Raw genomic sequence first — 20,286 nt, 5'->3', positions numbered from 1 at the left:
CGCCTCTACTACTAGGACAAATATAGCCTTCTGTTTTTGGCATCGACAGTGGCGACGACTCAAATCTGCAGAAGTGATGGCGGTGACGACTTCAATCTCTAGGAGCGGAAAGTGCTTGTCCTCTTCGTCTTGGAGTCCGTCTCGTCTTCCTAGGTGTCCTCGTCTCTGGCATGGGCGGGTCGTCAGCTCCAAAGGGGTAGGTACCATAGAACCCCCCTCCTCTGTTAGGTCGTTAGGTAGGGTGCAGGATCAATTTCGCCAGTACGTACTGCAACATCAATTTTGCCAGTAAGTCGGTAATGACGAACAGATGAAGCTAGTTGTTCAGAGAGCAATACTCATAGTTGTTATTTCAGGCTTGGGTCATGTTGGTCCAAAAGAAAGCGGTCCGTCCGAGTGATAAGCCTATGACCCCTTATGGTCCAATGTCAACCCAAGATAGGGCGAATCTGAACTACATCTACAACAAGAACAATGTAGAGACTATGAACATGCTTCGAATGCAAAGATCATCGTTTCCCAAGTTTTTGGAGACGTTTAGGACCAAGGGGCTGCTAAAAGATAATATCCACACACCTATGTGGAAGAGCAAATTTGCTTGTTCCTTCATGTTGTTGGTCGTAATCAGAGATATTCATTATTACTCACAATACATTCAGGAGATCTAGTGAGACCATTTTCAGGTATTTCAAGTAAGTCTTGTATGCTATTGGGGAGCTCATATGAGAGATGATCAAGACACCAATTGGGCAGACTCCTACTAAGAATCACATGAGCCATGTATCCATATTTCAAGGTGAGCAATACTAGTAGTTCATGCCATGGCATGCTCGTATTGTTTTACAGTCACAACAATATGTTTTCATGCCATCACATGATTGTATTGGATGGTACTCATGTGACTGTTAGAGTGTCGATGTCACAAGCTGCATCATACATGGATAAAAGACACTACACAAGCCAGAATGTGCTTCCAGCTGTTGACTTTGATCTAAAGGTCATATATGTCTTAGCTGGCTTGGAAGATTAACCCATGATGCTAACATTCTTGTTGGCGGTAGTTCGATTCTAGCTATGAGATACTGGATATGAATGTCAGCCCGGTGTTCTTTCATCTTTCGGGAAAACCAGATACCATTGAACGAGTTCTCTTCTAGGAACCATCCTAGGGCTGCTGTAGAATTGTTTAATCTCAGACACTCTAGCCTTAAGAGTTATAGTTGAGAGGGCATTTGGAGCTATGAAGAATAAAATTTAAGATCCTATATCAGAAGACCCTCCACCCTTTTTGTTTTTACCCAAGTTAGGCTTGTTCTTGCATGCTACATTCTTCATAACTGGGCCATAGAATGAGGTTGTGACGAGCTTGTGGTAGAGGAGGAATATGTGTTGGTTGATGATGTTGATAGCCACGACCATGATGTAGGGGGACATGACAGTGAAGCTTGAAAGAGCAAAAGATTGGAGTGAATTGAGGCAATATGAACAAATAGAGATAACCCAAGGGTCTGAACACTAGTAAAAAAGGGGCTTTGGTTCGGCCAGAAAAGAGCATTAGTACCGGTTGCATTAGAACCGGAACTAATGTGAGCATTAGTCCCGGTTCGAGCGGCTAGGGCACCGTACATGCATTACTCCCGGTTCAAATGAGACCTTTAGTCCCGGTTGGTGCCACGAACCGGGACTAAAGGGTGCGATGCCCATTAGTACCGGTTCGTGGCACGAACCGGTACTAATGGTGCAATTTTCAAATCCTACCCCCTGTATCGCCTTTTCAGTTTTGTAAAAAGCAAAAGAAAATGATAAAAACTTCAAAAGTTAAAATCCTTCGAGATGTAGTTATGTTACTATATCTACTAGTTAGGAAAATTTAAAAACTTAAATTTGGACATGTTTTGCAAAATGTGTAGGGAAAATGTAAAACGGCTATAATTTTTGCATACGATGTCAGAAAAAAATGTATAATATATCAAAATGTTTAGCACGAAAATCCGCATCCGATTTTGACCGCCTACGGCCTGTTTTGCAAATTTGTAGAATCCTCAAATTGCAAAAGGAAAAAAAGTTATGCTCAAATTTTAGTTTTTTTAAAAAAATCGTTAAATTTGGTCAAACTATGGTCAAACTACTTATTCAAGAAGTATTAGTGTTACTAAATAATTATTCAAGAATATTAGTGTTACTAAATAATTATTTCGGTTTTTTTGAATTTTGGTCAAATCTGGTCAAAGTGTGGTCAAACTGTGGTCAAACAATGGTCAAACTACTTATTCAAGAAATATTAGTGTTACTAAATAATTATTGTTTTTTAGAACAATAGTTTTAAACTCAAACAGTGAAATGTGTGACTTCGTGCTCAAGCTAAACTCCTGAGGGTTAATAGGATTGACATCTTACTATTGTCAGCAAAACAACAAGTGCAGACTTGAAAACGAGGGAGAATAGAATCTGGAAGTTAAGCGTCCTCAGGCTGGGGGAGTAGGAGGATGGGTGACCGTCCGGGAAGTTAGATGATTTGGAATGATGAGGGGTGATTAGAGATTAAATTGAGCAATGATGAGGGGTGATTAGAGATTATAGGTTAAAATAATTCAGAAATTTGAAAATCGAGAAAAAAATTCAAAAAAAAATTTCAAAAAAAAAATCCTTTATTACCGGTTGTTGTTATCAACCGGGACTAAAGGTGGACCTCCAAGCAGCGGCCACGTGGAGGGCCTTCAATCCCGGTTCATATAAGAACCGGGATCAAAGAGGGGACCTTTAGTAACGACCCTTTAGTCCCGGTTCCAGAATCGAGACTAAAGGCCCTTATGAACCGGGACAAAAGGCCCTTTTTTCTACTAGTGGAAAAAAAAGAAGCAGCAACAAGGGAAGAAGATTGAGGATGGATTTCCCCCTAGTTTGACTTGACATTGATTAACTTTTCCCTAATGAGCCATATGTAGTGTTAATTTCTTTTGCAACTTTTTAGTAGTTAGGATAAACCGTCATTTATTTACTAGTCAGGGCAAAATTGATGTTTATTTCGTACCGTTTATGTACTGTAATGTATGGTAAGGTCACTACTAGGGAGACCACAACATAGGTCGTGTATAACCAAACATAATGTTTTGCGTGTTGAGAGAACTGCTGCCAACCAAACGCCAAGTATCAAACTACTCAGTGGTCGAAGGCAGGCTAACAAACAAACTATGTGTAGAAAATGACTTAGTTAGGCTCAACTCAGCTAAAATATCTTTCCCTTATAATAAAGTAAGGAGTGCTTCTGGTGGTCCATCAAGTAATTTTGCACAAAACCCACTGTATTTTCTATGAATCAACCCGCACTACACACTTAAGTCAGGGGGAAATATCTGGTGCACCAGAGCTTGTGGTGCTACCGGCGCACCAAACTCATATTGTCCTTTTACAATGTTAAAAAAGTTCTGAAAAAATTTAGCACACTCACACAACATCAATGTAGGTTGTCACAAAAATTTAAGTCAAAATTTGAAACATAACTCGAAAAATGGAAATGACAAATTCAACACTAAATAATACATAGCATAACTTGGGTTTAGATTTGGCCCATTATCATACTGATGTCAAATTTGTCATTTTTGTATCTCAAAAAATATTACAAAATTTTATACAAAATTTTGTGACATCATGCATTGATGTTGTGTTAACATGCTAGATGTTTTTCATTTTAAAAAAAATATTCTATGGCATCCGGTGCACCGGTAGCACCACAAGTGCGGGTGCACCAGATACATTCTCTTTAAGTCAGAGCCGAACCGTTATTTTGCATTTTTTTGGAACCCCCCGACTTTTTAGGTTATTCACCCGCCGTTATTTTGTATTTTTTTTGGAACCCCCCGACTTTTTAGGTTATTCACCCGCCGATCATATTTAAGTCAAACATATTTTAAAAAAAATTATCCATATCTTTTAAACCTTAACTCTGATTTTAATATTTTATATATGAAATTTGATTAGAAAAATGTGAAGAATATAATATAATTTGATTGAGGATGGACTTCCCCCTAGTTTGACTTGACATTGATTAACTTTTCCCTAACGGGCCATATGTAGTGTTAATTTCTTTTGCAATTTTTTAGTAGTTAGGATAAACCGTCATTTATTTACTAGTCAGGGCAAAATTGATGTTTATTTCGTACAATTTATGTATTGTAATGTGTGGTAAGGTCACTACTAGGGAGACCACAACATAGGTCGTGTATAACCAAACATCATGTTTTGTGCGTTGAGAGAACTGCTGCCAACCAAACGCCAAGTATCAAACTGCTCAGTGGTCGAAGGCAGGCTAGCAAACTATGTGTAGAAAATGACTTAGTTAGGCTCAACTAAGCTAAAATATCTTTCCCTAATAATAAAGTAAGGAGTGCTTCTGGTAGTCCATCATGTAATTTTGCACAAAACCTCCTGTATTTTCTGTGAATCAACCCGCACTACACACTTAAGTCAGGGGAAAATATCTGGTGCACCGGAGCTTGTGGTGCTATCGGTGCACCAAACTCATATTGTCCTTTTACAATGTTTAAAAAGTTCTGAAAAAAATTTGGCACACTCACACGACATCAATGTAGGTTGTCACAAAAATTTAAGTCAAAATTCGTAACATAACTCGAAAAACGGAAATGACATAACTTGGGTTTAGATTTGGCCCATTATCACACTGATGTCAAATTTGTCATTTTTGTATCTCAAAAAATATTTCAAAATTTTATACATAATTTTGTGACATCATGCATTGATGTTGTGTTAACATGCTAGATTTTTTTCAAAATTTTTAAAAATATTCTATGGCATCCGGTGCACCGGTAGCACCACAAGTGCGGGTGCACCAGATACATTCCCCTTAAGTCAGAGCCGAACCGTTATTTTGCATTTTTTTGGAACCCCTGACTTTTTAGGTTATTCACCCGCGGATCATATTTAAGTCAAACATATTTTTAAAAAAATTATCCATATCTTTTAAACCTTAACTCCGATTTTAACATTTTATATATGAAATTTGATTAGAAAAATGTGAAGAATATAATATGATGTTATTTTCACTTATTAAATATTTTTAAATAAGGATTTTGGAAGCAAATTATAATTATATAGCGCACAGTCCGTTTTTCTTTCATATCAACGACGATGATTGCAAATAAATATCCCTTAAAACCATATAAAAACTAAAGAAAATTTCTCACCCCCCTCCCGCGAGAGAGAGAGAGAGAGACCTTAAGATTAAGCACATTCAAACATGTTTTGGTTTGTGTGAACATTGTGCCCACCGCCAGCGAGGGTGAGAAAAGGATAAGCGGCAAAACAAATGTGATGCCCCCCTAAAACAAAGGACATGGACCTATTGTGGTCTTGACTGATGTTTATAGGTTAAATGTGTGTGCTATTTTTTCTTCCATTGCAACGCACGGGCTATTAAAGATAATGAAACCTACCAAACGCATCCAAAAAAAGTAGCTGCACACGTTTTAGGAAAAGTCAACTATAGAAAGCAAGCGCGGTGTGCAATATAGTTGGGCTCGCCCGTACGATAATCCACTCCTGTGTCCGGGCTTAGATGAGCCCGGTGAATAGTTCCATGATTAAAAATAGAAAAAAAAATCAAAAATTTTATGGGAAGATGTTTGAGTGCATGATGTCCGTGTAAAATTTCATCCGGTTTGGACATTTGTGGAGCTTATGACGAGAAATTCACCCTGAACAGTCCATCAACAGTAACAATACATATAGCCGAGTTTTGTCTTTTTTGTCGCACGCTTCTTAAATGTCCAAACACCATCAAAATTTACACGTACATCACGCACACAAGCATCTTGCTTAGAAATTGTTTTTCTTTTTTGAACTTTTTTTTCTATTTTTTGTGATTTTGCCCGGGCTCATAAGAGCCCGGGTGCTGAAAACGCCGCGCTCCCACCCGGTAGGCAACTTAAATTACACTCACCTGTAGAAATTTCTGTCTGAAATGTTCGGTCTGAGCAAATAAGCGAAGAAGCAGGGATGGCATGGAGATGCCGTGAAACCGTGTAGAAATCATGGGGGGCACCCTCACAAATCAGAATTCCGCTCTCCCAGAATTTGAAATTCGGCGTCGGTTCGAACCGGGATAGCGCGTACGACGGCACGGGTCAAAGTCAAAATCAACGGGCGAACCGCCTCCGGAACCGACCTGGGCCGTGTCCGAGTCCCGGGCCCGCACGTCAGCCACCCCCGCCCCCCTATATACCTCGCCCCCTCCCTCTCCGATCCAACCAATCGACAAGAGCCCGTCGCGCACGAACCGACCCGAAGCCGCCGCCGCCAGCACCGCACGGAACCGACGCGCCGCACCGAACCCATGGCCGAGCACGACGCGCCCCCCGAGTCCGGCGCCGCGAGGTCCCCGCCGGCCAAAAAGCGCGGCGGCGACGCCCGCTCCCCCCAGGTGAGGACCGCTCGCCCGCCCGCCCGATCGATCGGCGCGTCTGTCTTCGTCTCTCTGTTTATTATTTTTCGCGCTTAGGGCCGGGGGGAATTCGCCGGAGGACAGGGGGTTTGGGCAGGGCGCCGGCTCGAACCAGTTCGGTTGCTAGGTAGATTGCCGCGCGCGTCAATGTTCGGTCGCGGATTCGAGGCTGGTCGGATTTTAGTTTCAGTTTCTCCCCGAATCGGTGCTACTGCTGGATTGTGCTTTTAGTTGCGCTCCCCCGAATAAGATTTTCGATTATCTAGACGCATTGGGGGGACGCATGGTTTTTTGGGATAGGGCTGGTTCGGAATGGCTCGGCTTTTAGCTTCCTGCGCCGCGTTCAGTTGCGAGTTCGGATTCAAGTTTCGCACCCCAAATCAGTGCTGGACCGTGTTTTCAGTTCTGGGCTGCGCCCTTGAAACCTGAATTCGGGCGTGTTTTGATGCTCTAGATGCATTGGGTTGGTGATGATGGGATTCCAAGTCCAGGAGCATGTAGTTTTTGTTTGTTTTGTCACGTGTGATGTGACTAGCAGGCTTGGTAGTTATAAGTAGGAAGTATGTTTATCATACTAGCAGGCCCTGATTTTTTTTTAAATACATCTGACGGAGGAATTCATGTTCTTTTCCAGCAGGATGCGCAGCCTTTGAGTTCCAGAGACCGGGTCAGGGAGCGTGATGAGGACAAGGACAGGGAGCGCCACAGGCGCCACGGGGAAGACCGAGAGAGGTACCGGGACAGGGAGAGTGTCCGTGAACGCGGTGAAGGGAGCAGGGATCGTGAGCGCCACCATCGCGACCACCGTGAAGAGAGCAGGGATCGTGAGCGCCACCGTCGCGAGCACCGTGAAGAGAGCAGGGATCGCGAGCGCCACCATCGCGAGCACCGTGAAGGGAGCAGGGATCGCGAGCGCCACCATCGCGAGCACCGTGAAGGGAGCAGGGATGGTGAGCGCCACCATCGCGACCACCGTGAAGGGAGCAGGGATCGTGAGCGCCACCATCGCGACCACCGTGAAAGGAGTGAGAGAAGGGAGCACCGTGACCGTTCCGATGACCGTGACTACCGCCGGAGCTGTGATCGTGACGCCGAAAGGTACCTGGTTCTTGATTTCTGTGATGTGTCTTATGCATTTTGTTGCATTAATTGATTCCAGCATTGTGTGCTTTTAATTGACTGCTGGCTAAATATGTTGAGACCTATTCATCCTTGTGCTTAGTAGGGAGACGTTTTTATTTTCTGAAAAATTGGCAAGGTGTATCATTTGGTTTAGGGTAGATGTTTTTTGAGTTTTCTAATTTTATCTACAGAAATTATTCACTGTACTATATGGTTCTACACCATTAACATAGTTATTAAACTGTACATGGACAGCCCCACATGTCATTTCATGAATTACAGGACTGGTAAATGTAGGCAACTTTGCTGCTGTATAACCATCTGGTAGCTGCAATGTTTTCTAGTTGGTTGGTGCTGTATGCAGTGGCGATCTTTACTTAGCAAAGCAAAACAGTAATTATAATAGTGATAAGAGTCATGAACTAATTATAATATCTGCTTAACTTTTTTCTTGACGCAAATGAATTAGGTTTCCCTTGAAGTGTTGATGTGCAAACAATTCTGTATTTCTAAGCACATTTGCAAACCAGAAAATATCCTATGCAGATTACTCTCTTAAAAAAAGTCTGATCTATGTTGTGATAATGCAGAAGGGACCGTGATAGAGATGGCCACAGAAGGCATCGCTCCCACTCCCGCTCCCGTTCGGAGAGTCAGAGGTATGTGCTGGATGCCATCCAAAGCTTATTATTTGTATTTTGGCAGTTTGTACTGTTCATATTAAGTTTGCTTGTTTCCTCTGAGTAAGACAATTGACATGTGTTTGGTATGGGTTAGTTTTTTTTTTTGTATTGTTCGTAAGTTGACATAATGTACCATGGATGATATCCGCAAATTTGAACTCCCTTGATTTGGTTTCTTGCTGTACCATGGATGATATTTGCCAATACCCCATTTAGTTGACGCAGGTGTCTAGTCTTGCCTGATTTATCTTTATTATATGTATATATATATATATATATATATATATATATATTATTGGCCGCCTTTAGTTTTCTTACGGCAATCTTCATTTGCTGAATCGCTTACTAATGTCTTCCTGTATTGAAACAGCAAACGCATGAGTGGATTTGACCAGGCACCATCAGAAGCCATTCCTATACTCGCTCCCACTGCAACCCCAGGTATGTGGTGACAGAAAATGTTGTATGATGCCTTACAATAAATAATAACTGATGTTTGAATGTCTCTATTCTAATAATTCATGTTATTAACAATTCTCTGTTGATGCATTGCAGTTCAGCTACCTGAACTTCCTGCTGCTAATCCTGGGATGTTTCCGAACATGCTCCCAAACTTGGTCAATGTACCTGCCCTAGGACAGGTGACTACTGTGCTCCTTTTAAGATTCATTGTAGCTAGTACTCAAATCATGGATAACTGCCTCTGATCTATTACTAATTCTTTCTTCTCTTTGCATCGATCCACTTGCTATGCAGCCACTAGCCATGACACAACAGGTATGTTTGAGTTTTTTTCTGTGTGCTTGAGATCTATCTTGTTCTGTGATGCATAATCATGTCTGACCACTCTTTTCTTAGGCTACTCGGCATGCTCGTCGTGTTTATGTCGGTGGACTTCCTCCAATCGCCAATGAACAGGTAATTGCCTTGAGTAACTTGTTAGTTATTTCTTGGCATCTCTTTCTCTGTTCGCAGTCCGTGCTAAGTATTTTGTTCTTCTTTCTGCAGACGGTTGCTGTATTCTTCAATCAAGTTATGGCTGCTATCGGAGGAAACACATTTGCTCTAGGTCATGCAGTTGTTAATGTATACATAAACCACGACAAGAAATTTGCTTTTGTTGAGATGAGGTCTGTGGAGGAAGCAAGCAATGCAATGGCCTTGGATGGTATAATGTTTGAGGGAGCACCAGTGAAAGTTAGGAGGCCGACAGACTACAATCCTTCCCAGGCAGCTGCATTGGGTCCGAGCCAGCCGAACCCCAACCTCAATCTCGCTGCTGTTGGCTTGACACCTGGAGCAGGTGGAGGTTTAGAAGGCCCTGACCGCATTTTTGTGGGTGGTCTACCCTACTACTTCACAGAGGCTCAAGTGCGGGAGTTGCTTGAAACTTTTGGACCTCTTCGTGGATTTGACATTGTGAAGGATAAGGAAACTGGCAACTCGAAGGGATATGCCTTCTGTTTGTACAAGGATGTGACTGTCACCGACATTGCCTGTGCTGCTCTGAATGGTATCCAGTTGGGTGACAGGACTCTCACAGTCAGGCGAGCAAACCAAGGAGCAGAACCTAGGCCAGAGCAAGAAAACATCCTCCTGCAGGCACAGCAAGAGGCGCAAATGAAGGTACGACTTTATTATACTCCCTCCATTCCACAATGTAGTGCTTCCTTTATCCTCGTGCTTCAACTTTGACCGTAAATTTAACTACCAAGATCGATTGCGGCGGGAGCAAAAGTTATATCAGTGAATTCGTATTCGAAAGAAGTTTTTAATTATGTATTTTTTTCTCCTACCGCAGTCGGTCTTGTTCGTTAAATTTATGGTCAAAGTTTGACCTCGGGAAGCGCGGGCGCACTATATTTTGGAATGGAGGGAGTAGTTCTTAAAAGACATGATCTTATAAAATGAACAATTAGTTTATGAATATAGCCTTCCACTTTCTGACTCTGTTTGCTTTCTGAGCAGAGACTCGTGTATGAAGTCGGCGGAGCCCTAGCGACAAAGGTGGTATGCCTGACCCAGGTGGTTTCAGCAGATGACCTTAGAGATGATGAGGAATACAATGACATACTGGAAGACATGACGCTAGAAGGACACAAATATGGTAAACCATCATGCGGCCCTTACTCCAAGCTCTAACACGATCTGTTTTATCAATGTGTTTGCCTCTTTGCTCAGCTACTGAATCAGTTTTCTTCTGTGTTTTTCTTTTTGTGTGTCTGTTTTGTAGTGCCACATAGTACCATTGCCGAGTCTTTTATAATCCGACCTCATGCGAAACTTGCAATCGGGCCTAAACTTACAGAAGACACTAATCTTTTTCACTTGGATTTGACTAACCATATGTTTTCTTCTCTTCCTTTTTGTCACGTGCATGTGTGTTCTTACTGATTAACGTGGACAGGTAACCTGGTGCAAGCTGTGATCCCACGACCCCATCCCAGCGGTGATCCTGTCGCTGGAGTTGGCAAGGTGAGTCCTTACTTCTGTGCTATTCAGCATCTTTCACCGATTTTGCTCACCAAAATTTATCCATTCTGATTCTGGGTCTGCATTGCAGGTGTTTTTGGAGTATGCCGATGTGGAGAGCTCGGCCAAGGCAAGGATCGGGATGCATGGGAGGAAGTTCGACGGGAAGGAGACGGTCGCCGTGTTCTACCCCGAGAACAAGTTCGCTGAAGGCGACTACGACTATTAGACGATATATATTCAGCAGCGTAGTTGGTGTTGCCTTTATATGTAGTTTAAGCTTGTCGAAATACTGTCAGTGTGATATATTCAGATTTCGGATACCTTTACTTGGCACTTTGTTATTATGACTGTGGCATCGTATAACCAAACATATACTGCATCGACCCGTCAAAAAAAAAAATACATACACTGCCTCGAGGTCTGGTTTCCATTTTTTTTCTTTCCACTCTTGGAAATGTTATTAGAGCATCTTCAACAGCCGTGCAACGCACCACGCGCTAAAAGTCACGATACAGTGTCGGGTTAGCCAGCTTTTACGTGCGGCGATGCGATGGCTCCAGCGGCCGCCGCAAATTAAAGCGTGCCCACGCCGCTCTAGCAGGCGCGCTATATTTCATCAGTTTTTTCTACTATGATTCGATACATTAAATTGGTTTCGTAGATAGTTCTACTACTACTCGTCCGACTCAGACTTTGTCTCGGTGATGTTCTCCTCTGACGTCAGAGCGTAGGCGTCAAGGAACCGCTCGTCGCTGGAGTTCTAGGAGGACGCATCTCCTAGCGCTTCGTTGTATTTAGCGACCGTCTTTCGTGTTCGCTTGTCCTTGCGATAGTTGGCTCGCTCCTCCCTCCTCTTCGCCCTCTTTTGGGTGAAGAACTGTTCCTCGTTGGTGTCTTTCGAGAAGCGATGGCTCCACAACGCAATGGCTTGCTCGTCCATCTCGGCCAGCCTGAGACAATGCTCCCGCCTCCGGTGCTTGCGACGATCCTCGTCGATGAGAAGCCGCGGGAAAGGCGCCAACTCCTGTGCGCGCTCCCGCGTCGCCACGTCGGCGAAGTTCATGTCCTGACGGGACTGCAGGAGGCGCCACGCCGCAGCGTCGTCCGCGCGGGCGCCCTCCTGGGCGGCGTCGAAGGTTCCGAGACGGAGCTGCATGCCGCCGGCCGACCGAATCTCGGCGGAGTAGGTGCCGGACGGACGCATGCGGACGCCGCGGTAGCCCGTACCTCCTCGGCGGTGAGGCGCGTGTTGGGGAACGTTGCAGAAAACAAAAAAATTTCCTACGGTTTCACCAAGATCCATCTATGAGTTCATCTAACAACGAGTGATCGGATGCATCTACATACCTTGTAGATCGCGTGCGGAAGCGTTTAAAGAACGGGGATGAGGGAGTCGTACTCGACGTGATCTAAATCACCGAAGATCCTAGCGCCGAACGGACGGCACCTCCGCGTTCAACACACGTACGGTCAGCGTGACGTCTCCTCCTCCTTGATCCAGCAAGGGGAAGGAGAGGTTGAGGAAGATGGCTCCAGCAGCAGCACGACGGCGTGGTGGTGGTGGAGAAGCAGTACTCCGACAGGGCTTCACCGAGCTCTATGGAGGAGGAGGAGGTGTTGGAGGGGAGAGGGAGGCGCCAGGGGCAAGGGTGCGGCTGCCCTCCCTCCCCCCCTCTATATATAGGGTCCCCAAGGGGGGGGGGGGCGCCGGCCCTGGAGATCCAATCTCCCAAGGGGGCGGCGGCCAAGGGGGGTTGAGTGCCCCCCAAGGCAAGTGGGGCGCCCCCCACCCTAGGGTTCCCAACCCTAGGCGCAGGGGGAAGGCCCAAAGGGAGGTGCACCAGCCCACTAGGGGCTGGTTCCCCTCCCACTTCAGCCCATGGGGTCCTCCGGAATAGGTGGCCCCACCCGGTGGACCCCCGGGACCCTTCCGGTGGTCCCGATACAATACCGGTGACCCCGAAACTTGTCCCGATGGCCGAAATAGCACTTCCTATATATAATTCTTTACCTCCGGACCATTCCAGAACCCCTTGTGACGTCCGGGATCTCATCCGGGACTCCGAACAACTTTCGGGTTACTGCATATTCATATCCCTACAACCCTAGCGTCACCGAAACTTAAGTGTGTAGACCGTACGGGTTCGGGAGACATGTAGACATGACCGAGATGGCTCTCCGGTCAATAACCAACAGCGGGATCTGGATACCCATGTTGGATCCCACACATGCTCCTCGATGATCTCATCGGATGAACCACGATGTCGAGGATTCAAGCAACCCCGTATACAATTCCCTTTGTCAATCGGTACGTTACTTGCCCGAGATTCGATCGTCGGTATCCCAATACCTCGTTCAATCTTGTTACCGGCAAGTCACTTTACTCGTACCGTAATGCATGATCCCGTGACCAGACACTTGGTCACTTTGAGCTCATTGTGATGATGCATTACCGAGTGGGCCCAGAGATACCTCTCCGTCATACGGAGTGACAAATCCCAGTCTTGATCCGTGTCAACCCAACAGACACTTTCGGAGATACCCGTAGTATACCTTTATAGTCACCCAGTTACGTTGTGACGTTTGGTACACCCAAAGCACTCCTACGGTATCCGGGAGTTACACGATCTCATGGTCTAAGGAAAAGATACTTGACATTGGAAAAACTCTAGCAAACGAACTATACGATCTTGTGCTATGTTTAGGATTAGGTCTTGTCCATCACATCATTCTCCTAATGATGCGATCTCGTTATCAATGACATCCAATGTCCATAGTCAGGAAACCATGACTATCTGTTGATCAACGAGCTAGTCAACTAGAGGCTTACTAGGAACATGTTGGTGTCTATTTATTCACACATGTATTACGATTTCCGGATAATACAATTATAGCATGAATAAAAGACAATTATCATGAACAAGGAAATATAATAATAATGCTTTTATTATTGCCTCTAGGACATATTTCCAATAGTCTCCCACTTGCACTAGAGTCAATAATCTAGTTACATTGTGATGAATCGAACACCCATGGAATTCTGGTGTTGATCATGTTTTGCTCTAGGGAGAGGTTTAGTCAACGGATCTGCTACATTCAGGTCCGTATGTACTTTACAAATATCTATGTCTTCATCTTGAACATTTTCATGAATGGAGTTGAAGCGACGCTTGATGTGGCTGGTCTTCTTGTGAAACCTGGGCTCCTTGGCAAGTGCAATAGCTCCAGTGTTGTCACAGAAGAGTTTGATTGGCCCCAACGCATTGGGTATGACTCCTAGGTCGGTGATGAACTCCTTCACCAAATTGCTTCATGCGCTGCCTCCGAGGCTGCCATGTACTCCGCTTCACATGTAGATCCCGCCACGACGCTCTGCTTGCAACTGCACCAGCTTACTGCCCCACCATTCAAAATATACACGTATCCGGTTTGTGACTTAGAGTCATCCAGATCTGTGTCGAAGCTAGCGTCGACGTAACCCTTTACGACGAGCTCTTCGTCACCTCCATAAACGAGAAACATTTTCTTAGTCCTTTTCAGGTACTTCAGGATATTCTTGACCGCTGTCCAGTGTTCCTTGCCGGGATTACTTTGGTACCTACCTACCAAACTTACAGCAAGGTTTACATCAAGTCTGGTACACAACATGGCATACATAATAGAACCTATGGCTGAGGCATAGGGGATGACACTCATCTCTTCTATATCTTCTGCCGTGGTCGGACATTGAGCTGAGCTCAATTTCACACCTTGTAATACAGGCAAGAACCCCTTCTTAGACTGATTCATATTGAACTTCTTCAATATCTTATCAAGGTATGTGCTTTGTGAAAGACCTATGAGGCGTCTTGATCTATCTCTATAGATCTTGATGCCTAATATATATGTAGCTTCTCCAAGGTCCTTCATTGAAAAACTCTTATTCAAGTAGGCCTTAATGCTGTCCAAGAGTTCTATATCATTTCCCATCAAAAGTATGTCATCTACATATAATATGAGAAATGCTACAGAGCTCCCACTCACTTTCTTGTAAACGCAGGCTTCTCCATAAGTTTGCGTAAACCCAAACACTTTGATCATCTCATCAAAGCGAATGTTCCAACTCCGAGATGCTTGCACCAGCCCATAAATCGAGCGTTGGAGCTTGCACACCTTGTCAGCATTCTTAGGATCGACAAAACCTTCCGGCTGCATCATATACAATTCTTCCTTAAGGAAACCATTAAGGAATGCCGTTTTGACGTCCATTTGCCATATCTCATAATCATAGAATGCGGCAATTGCTAACATGATTCGGACGGACTTTAGCTTCGCTACCGGTGAGAAAGTCTCATCGTAGTCAACCCCTTGAACTTGCCGATAACCCTTAGCGATAAGTCGAGCTTTATAGATGGTAACATTACCATCCGCGTCTGTCTTCTTCTTAAAAATCCATTTATTTTCTATGGCTCGCCGCTCAACGGGCAAGTCAGTCAAAGTCCATACTTCGTTTTCATACATGGATCCTATCTCGGATTTCATGGCTTCTAGCCATTTGTCGGAATCCGGGCCCGCCATCGCTTCTTCATAGTTCGAAGGTTCACCGTTGTCTAACAACATGATTTCCAAGACAGGGTTGCCGTACCACTCTGGTGCGGACTTGTGGACCTACGAAGTTCAGTAGCAACTTGATCTGAAGTTTCATGATCATCATCATTAACTTTCTCTCTAGTCGGTGCAGGCACCTCAGGAACATTTTCTTGAGTTGCGCCATTTTCCGGTTCAAGAGGTAATACTTCATCAAGTTCTACTTTCCTCCCACTTACTTCTTTCGAGAGAAACTCCTTCTCTAGAAATGATCCATTCTTGGCAACAAAGATCTTGCCTTCGGATCTGAGGTAGAAGGTATACCCAATAGTTTCTTTAGGGTATCCTATGAAGACGCATTTTTCTGACTTGGGTTCGAGCTTTTCAGGTTGAAGTTTCTTGACATAAGCATCGCATCCCAAACTTTTAGAAACGACAGCTTAGGTTTTTTCCCGAACCATAATTCATACGGTGTCGTTTCAACGGATTTCGACGGAGCCCTATTTAAAGTGAATGCGGAAGTCTCTAAAGCATAGCCCCAAAATGATAGCGGTAAATCGGTAAGAGACATCATAGATCGCACCATATCTAACAGAGTGCGATTACGACGTTCGGACACACCATTACGCTGAGGTGTTCCAGGCGGCGTTAGTTGTGAAACTATTCCACATTTTCTTAAGTGTGTGCCAAATTCGTGACTCAAGTATTCTCCTCCACGATCTGATCGCAAGAACTTGATTTTCCTGTCATGTTGATTCTCAACCTCGCTCTGAAATTCCTTGAACTTTTCAAAGGTCTCAGACTTGTGTTTCATTAAATAGACATACCCATATCTACTCAAGTCATCAGTGAGGGTGAGAACATAACGATAGCCACCGCGAGCCTCAACACTCATTGGACCGCACACATCAGTATGTATGATTTCCAATAAGTTGGTTGCTCGCTTCATTGTTCCTGAGAACGGAGCTTGGTCATTTTACCCATGAGGCATGGTTCGCACGTGTCAAATGATACGTAATCAAGAGACTCTAAAAGTCCATCCGCATGGAGCTTCTTCATGCGTTTGACACCTATATGACCAAGGCGGCAGTGCCACAAGTATGTGGGACTATCATTATCAATCTTACATCTTTTGGTATTCACACTATGAATATGTGTAGCATTACGCTCGAGATTCATTAAGAATAAACCATTCACCATCGGAGTATGACCATAAAACATATCTCTCATATAAATAGAACAACCATTATTCTCGGATTTAAATGAGTAGCCATCTCATATTAAATGAGATCCTAATACAATGTTCATGCTCAAACTTGATACTAAATAACAATTATTGAGGTTCAAAACTAATCCCGTAGGTAAATGTAGAGGTAGCGCGCCGACGGCGATCACATCGACCTTGAAACCATTCCCGACGCGCATCGTCACCTCGTCCTGCGCCAGTCTCCGTTTATTCCGCAGCTCCTGCTTTGAGTTACAAATGTGAGCAACTGCACCGGTATCAAATACCCAAGAGCTACTACGAGTACTGGTAAGGTACACATCAATTACATGTATATCACATATACCTTTCGTGATGCCGGCCTTCTTGTCCGCTAAGTATTTGTGGCAGTTCCGCTTCCAGTGACCACTTCCCTTGCAATAAAAACACTCAGTCTCGGGCTTGGGTCCATTCTTTGGCTTCTTCCCGGCAGCTTGCTTGCCGGGCGCGGCAACTCCCTTGCCGTCCTTCTTGAAGTTTTTCTTACCCTTGCCTTTCTTGAACTTAGTGGTTTTATTCACCATCAACACTTGATGTTCCTTTCTGACTTCTACCTCTGCTGATTTTAGCATTGCAAATACTTCAGGAATGGTCTTTTCCATCCCCTGCATATTGAAGTTCATCACAAAGCTCTTGTAACTCGATGGAAGCGACTGAAGGATTCTGTCAATGACCGCGTCATCCGGGAGATTAACTCCCAGCTGAGTCAAGAGGTTATGTAACCCAGACATAGTGAGTATGTGCTCACTGACAGAACTATTTTCCTCCATCTTACAGCTGAAGAACTTGTCGGAGACTTCATATCTCTCGACCCGGGCATGGGCTTGAAAAACCATTTTAAGCTCTTCGAACATCTCGTATGCTCCGTGTCTCTCAAAACGCTTTTGGAGCCCCGGCTCTAAGCTGTAAAGCATGCCGCACTGAACGAGGGAGTAATCGTCGGAACATGTCTGCCAAGCGTTCATAACGTCTTGTTCTGCAGGGAGGACAGGTGCTTCACCTAGCGGTGCTTGTAGGACATAATCTTTCTTGGCAGCTATGAGGATGATCCTCAGGTTCTGGACCCAGTCCGTATAGTTGCTGCCATCGTCTTTCAGCTTGGTTTTCTCTAGGAACGCGTTGAAGTTGAGGACAACGTTGGCCATTTGATCTACAAGACATATTGTAAAGGTTTTAGACTAAGTTCATGATAATTAAGTTCATCTAAATCAAATTATTCAATGAACTCCCACTTAGATAGAAATCCCTCCAGTCATCTAAGTATAACATGATCCGAGTTAACTAGGCCGTGTCCGATCATCACGTGAGACGGACTAGTCAACATCGGTGAACATCTTCATGTTGATCGTATCTTCTATACGACTCATGCTCGACCTTTCGGTCTTCTGTGTTCCGAGGTCATGTCTGTACATGCTAGGCTCGTCAAGTTAACCTAAGTGTTTGCATGTGTAAATCTGTCTTACACCTGTTGTATGTGAACGTTGGAATCTATCACACCCGATCATCACGTGGTGCTTCAAAACAACGAACTGTCGCAACGGTGCACAGTTAGGGGGAACACTTTCTTGAAATTATTATGAGGGATCATCTTATTTACTACCATCGTTCTAAGTAAACAAGATGCAAAAACATGATAAACATCACATGCAATCAAATAATAATAGAGACATGATATGGCCAATATCACATAGCTCCTTTGATCTCCATCTTGGGGCTCCATGATCATCTTGTCACCGGCATGACACCATGATCTCCATCATCATGATCTCCATCATCGTGTCTCCATGAAGTTGCTCACCAACTATTACTTCTACTACTATGGCTAACACGTTTAGCAATAAAGTAAAGTAATTTACATGGCGTTTCTCAATGACACGCAGGTCATACAAAAAATAAAGACAACTCCTATGGCTCCTGCCGGTTGTCATACTCATCGACATGCAAGTCGTGATTCCTATTACAATGACATGAACATCTCATACATCACATATATATCATTCATCATTCATCACAACTTTGGCCATATCACATCACAAAACACTTGCTGCAAAAACAAGTTAGACGTCCTCTAATTGTTGTTGCAAGTTTTACGTGGCTGCAATAGGGTTCTAGCAAGAACGTTTTCTTACCTACGTGAAAGCCACAACGTGATTTGTCAACTTCTATATACCCTTCATAAGGACCCTTTTCATCGAATCCGCTCCAACTAAAGTGGGAGAGACAGACACCCGCCAGCCACCTTATGCAACTAGTGCATGTTAGTCGGTGGAACCGGTCTCACGTAAGCGTATGTGTAAGGTTGGTCCGGGCCGCTTCATCCCACAATACCGCTGAAGCAAAATAAGACTAGTAGCGGCAAGAAAGTTGACAACATCTACGCCCACAACAAATTGTGTTCTACTCGTGCAAAGAGAACTATGCATAGACCTAGCTCATGATGCCACTGTTGGGGAACGTTGCAGAAAACAAAATTTTTTTCTACGGTTTCACCAAGATCCATCTATGAGTTCATCTAGCAACGAGTGATCGGATGCATCTACATACCTTGTAGATCGTGTGCGGAAGCGTTCAAAGAACGGGGATGAGGGAGTCGTACTCGACGTGATCCAAATCACCGAAGATCCTAGCGCCGAACGGACGGCACCTCCGCGTTCAACACACGTACGGTCAGCGTGACGTCTCCTCCTTCTTGATCCAGCAAGGGGAAGGAGAGGTTGAGGAAGATGGCTCCAGCAGCAGCACGACGGCGTGGTGGTGGTGGAGAAGCAGTACTCCGACAAGGCTTCGCCGAGCTCTATGGAGGAGGAGGAGGTGTTGGAGGGGAGAGGGAGGCGCCAGGGGCAAGGGTGCGGCTGCCCTCCCTCCCCCCTCTATATATAGGGTCCCCAAGGGGGGGGGACGCCGGCCCTGGAGATCCAATCTCCCAAGGGGGCGGCGGCCAAGGGGGGTTGAGTGCCCCCCAAGGCAAGTGGGGCGCCCCCCACCCTAGGGTTCCCAACCCTAGGCGCAGGGGGAAGGCCCAAAGGGGGGCGCACCAGCCCACTAGGGGCTGGTTCCCCTCCCACTTCAGCCCATGGGGCCCTCCGGAATAGGTGGCCTCACCCGGTGGACCCCCGGGACCCTTCAGGTGGTCCCGGTACAATACCGGTGACCCCGAAACTTGTCCCGATGGCCGAAATAGCACTTCCTATATATAATTCTTTACCTCCGGACCATTCCGGAACTCCTCGTGACGTCCGGGATCTCATCCGGGACTCCGAACAACTTTTGGGTTACTGCATATTCATATCCCTACAACCCTAGCGTCACCGAAACTTAAGTGTGTATACCCTACGGGTTCGGGAGACATGTAGACATGACCGAGATGGCTCTCCGGTCAATAACCAACAGCGGGATCTGGATACCCATGTTGGCTCCCACATGCTCCTCGATGATCTCATCGGATGAACCACGATGTCGAGGATTCAAGCAACCCCGTATACAATTCCCTTTGTCAATCGGTACGTTACTTGCCCGAGATTCGATCGTCGGTATCCCAATACCTCGTTCAATCTCGTTACCGGCAAGTCACTTTACTCGTACCGTAATGCATGATCCCGTGACCAGACACTTGCTCACTTTGAGCTCATTGTGATGATGCATTACCGAGTGGGCCCAGAGATACCTCTCCGTCATACGGAGTGAAAAATCCTAGTCTTGATCCGTGTCAACCCAACAGA

The 20,286-nt window shown here is 45.0% G+C and overlaps 2 protein-coding genes across 4 annotated transcripts; one reads left to right on the top strand and one right to left on the bottom strand.

Annotated features, from left to right (window-relative positions):
- The first annotated feature begins 6,267 nt into the window (after window positions 1–6,267).
- On the top strand, window positions 6,268–11,172 carry LOC125556636 (splicing factor U2af large subunit A). Of its 3 annotated transcripts, none has more exons than XR_007305159.2 (11): window positions 6,268–6,436; window positions 7,092–7,555; window positions 8,170–8,238; window positions 8,633–8,703; window positions 8,818–8,903; window positions 9,019–9,039; window positions 9,121–9,180; window positions 9,271–9,888; window positions 10,231–10,369; window positions 10,496–10,737; window positions 10,826–10,907. XR_007305159.2 is itself a non-coding variant. In XM_048719322.2 (11 exons), exons 1-11 carry the CDS (start codon window positions 6,350–6,352, stop codon window positions 10,961–10,963), a joined length of 1,818 nt encoding a protein of 605 aa, XP_048575279.1. In that variant the 5' UTR covers window positions 6,268–6,349; the 3' UTR covers window positions 10,964–11,172. The 3 variants fall into 3 exon arrangements, 2 of the variants coding, with proteins under 2 accessions (XP_048575279.1, XP_048575278.1); XM_048719322.2 differs by having other exon boundaries at window positions 7,095–7,555; window positions 10,670–10,737; window positions 10,826–11,172; XM_048719321.2 differs by having other exon boundaries at window positions 10,670–10,737; window positions 10,826–11,172.
- A 325-nt stretch (window positions 11,173–11,497) lies between these two features.
- On the bottom strand, window positions 11,498–11,941 carry LOC147972734 (uncharacterized). The gene has a single exon (XM_087524441.1). It carries the CDS (start codon window positions 11,939–11,941, stop codon window positions 11,498–11,500), a length of 444 nt encoding a protein of 147 aa, XP_087380567.1.
- Between the last annotated feature and the right edge of the window lie 8,345 nt (window positions 11,942–20,286).

Source organism: Triticum urartu, chromosome 5A (genome assembly GCF_056163025.1).
Source record: "Triticum urartu cultivar PI428250 chromosome 5A, HENAU_Tu73, whole genome shotgun sequence".
NCBI lineage: Eukaryota > Viridiplantae > Streptophyta > Magnoliopsida > Poales > Poaceae > Triticum > Triticum urartu.
Note: the sequence above shows the minus strand (reverse complement) of the source record. Positions and strands in the feature narration are given on the sequence as shown.

Bases quoted from the DNA above. Each gene is read 5' to 3' on its own strand.
- LOC125556636 (XM_048719321.2), top strand. From the start codon at position 6,350: ATGGCCGAGCACGACGCGCCCCCCGAGTCCGGCGCCGCGAGGTCCCCG. The intron at 7,556-8,169 runs GTACCTGGTTCT...GTGATAATGCAG, and splicing joins TGTGATCGTGACGCCGAAAG to AAGGGACCGTGATAGAGATG. The intron at 8,239-8,632 runs GTATGTGCTGGA...GTATTGAAACAG, and splicing joins TCCCGTTCGGAGAGTCAGAG to CAAACGCATGAGTGGATTTG.
- LOC147972734 (XM_087524441.1), bottom strand. From the start codon at position 11,941: ATGCGTCCGTCCGGCACCTACTCCGCCGAGATTCGGTCGGCCGGCGGC.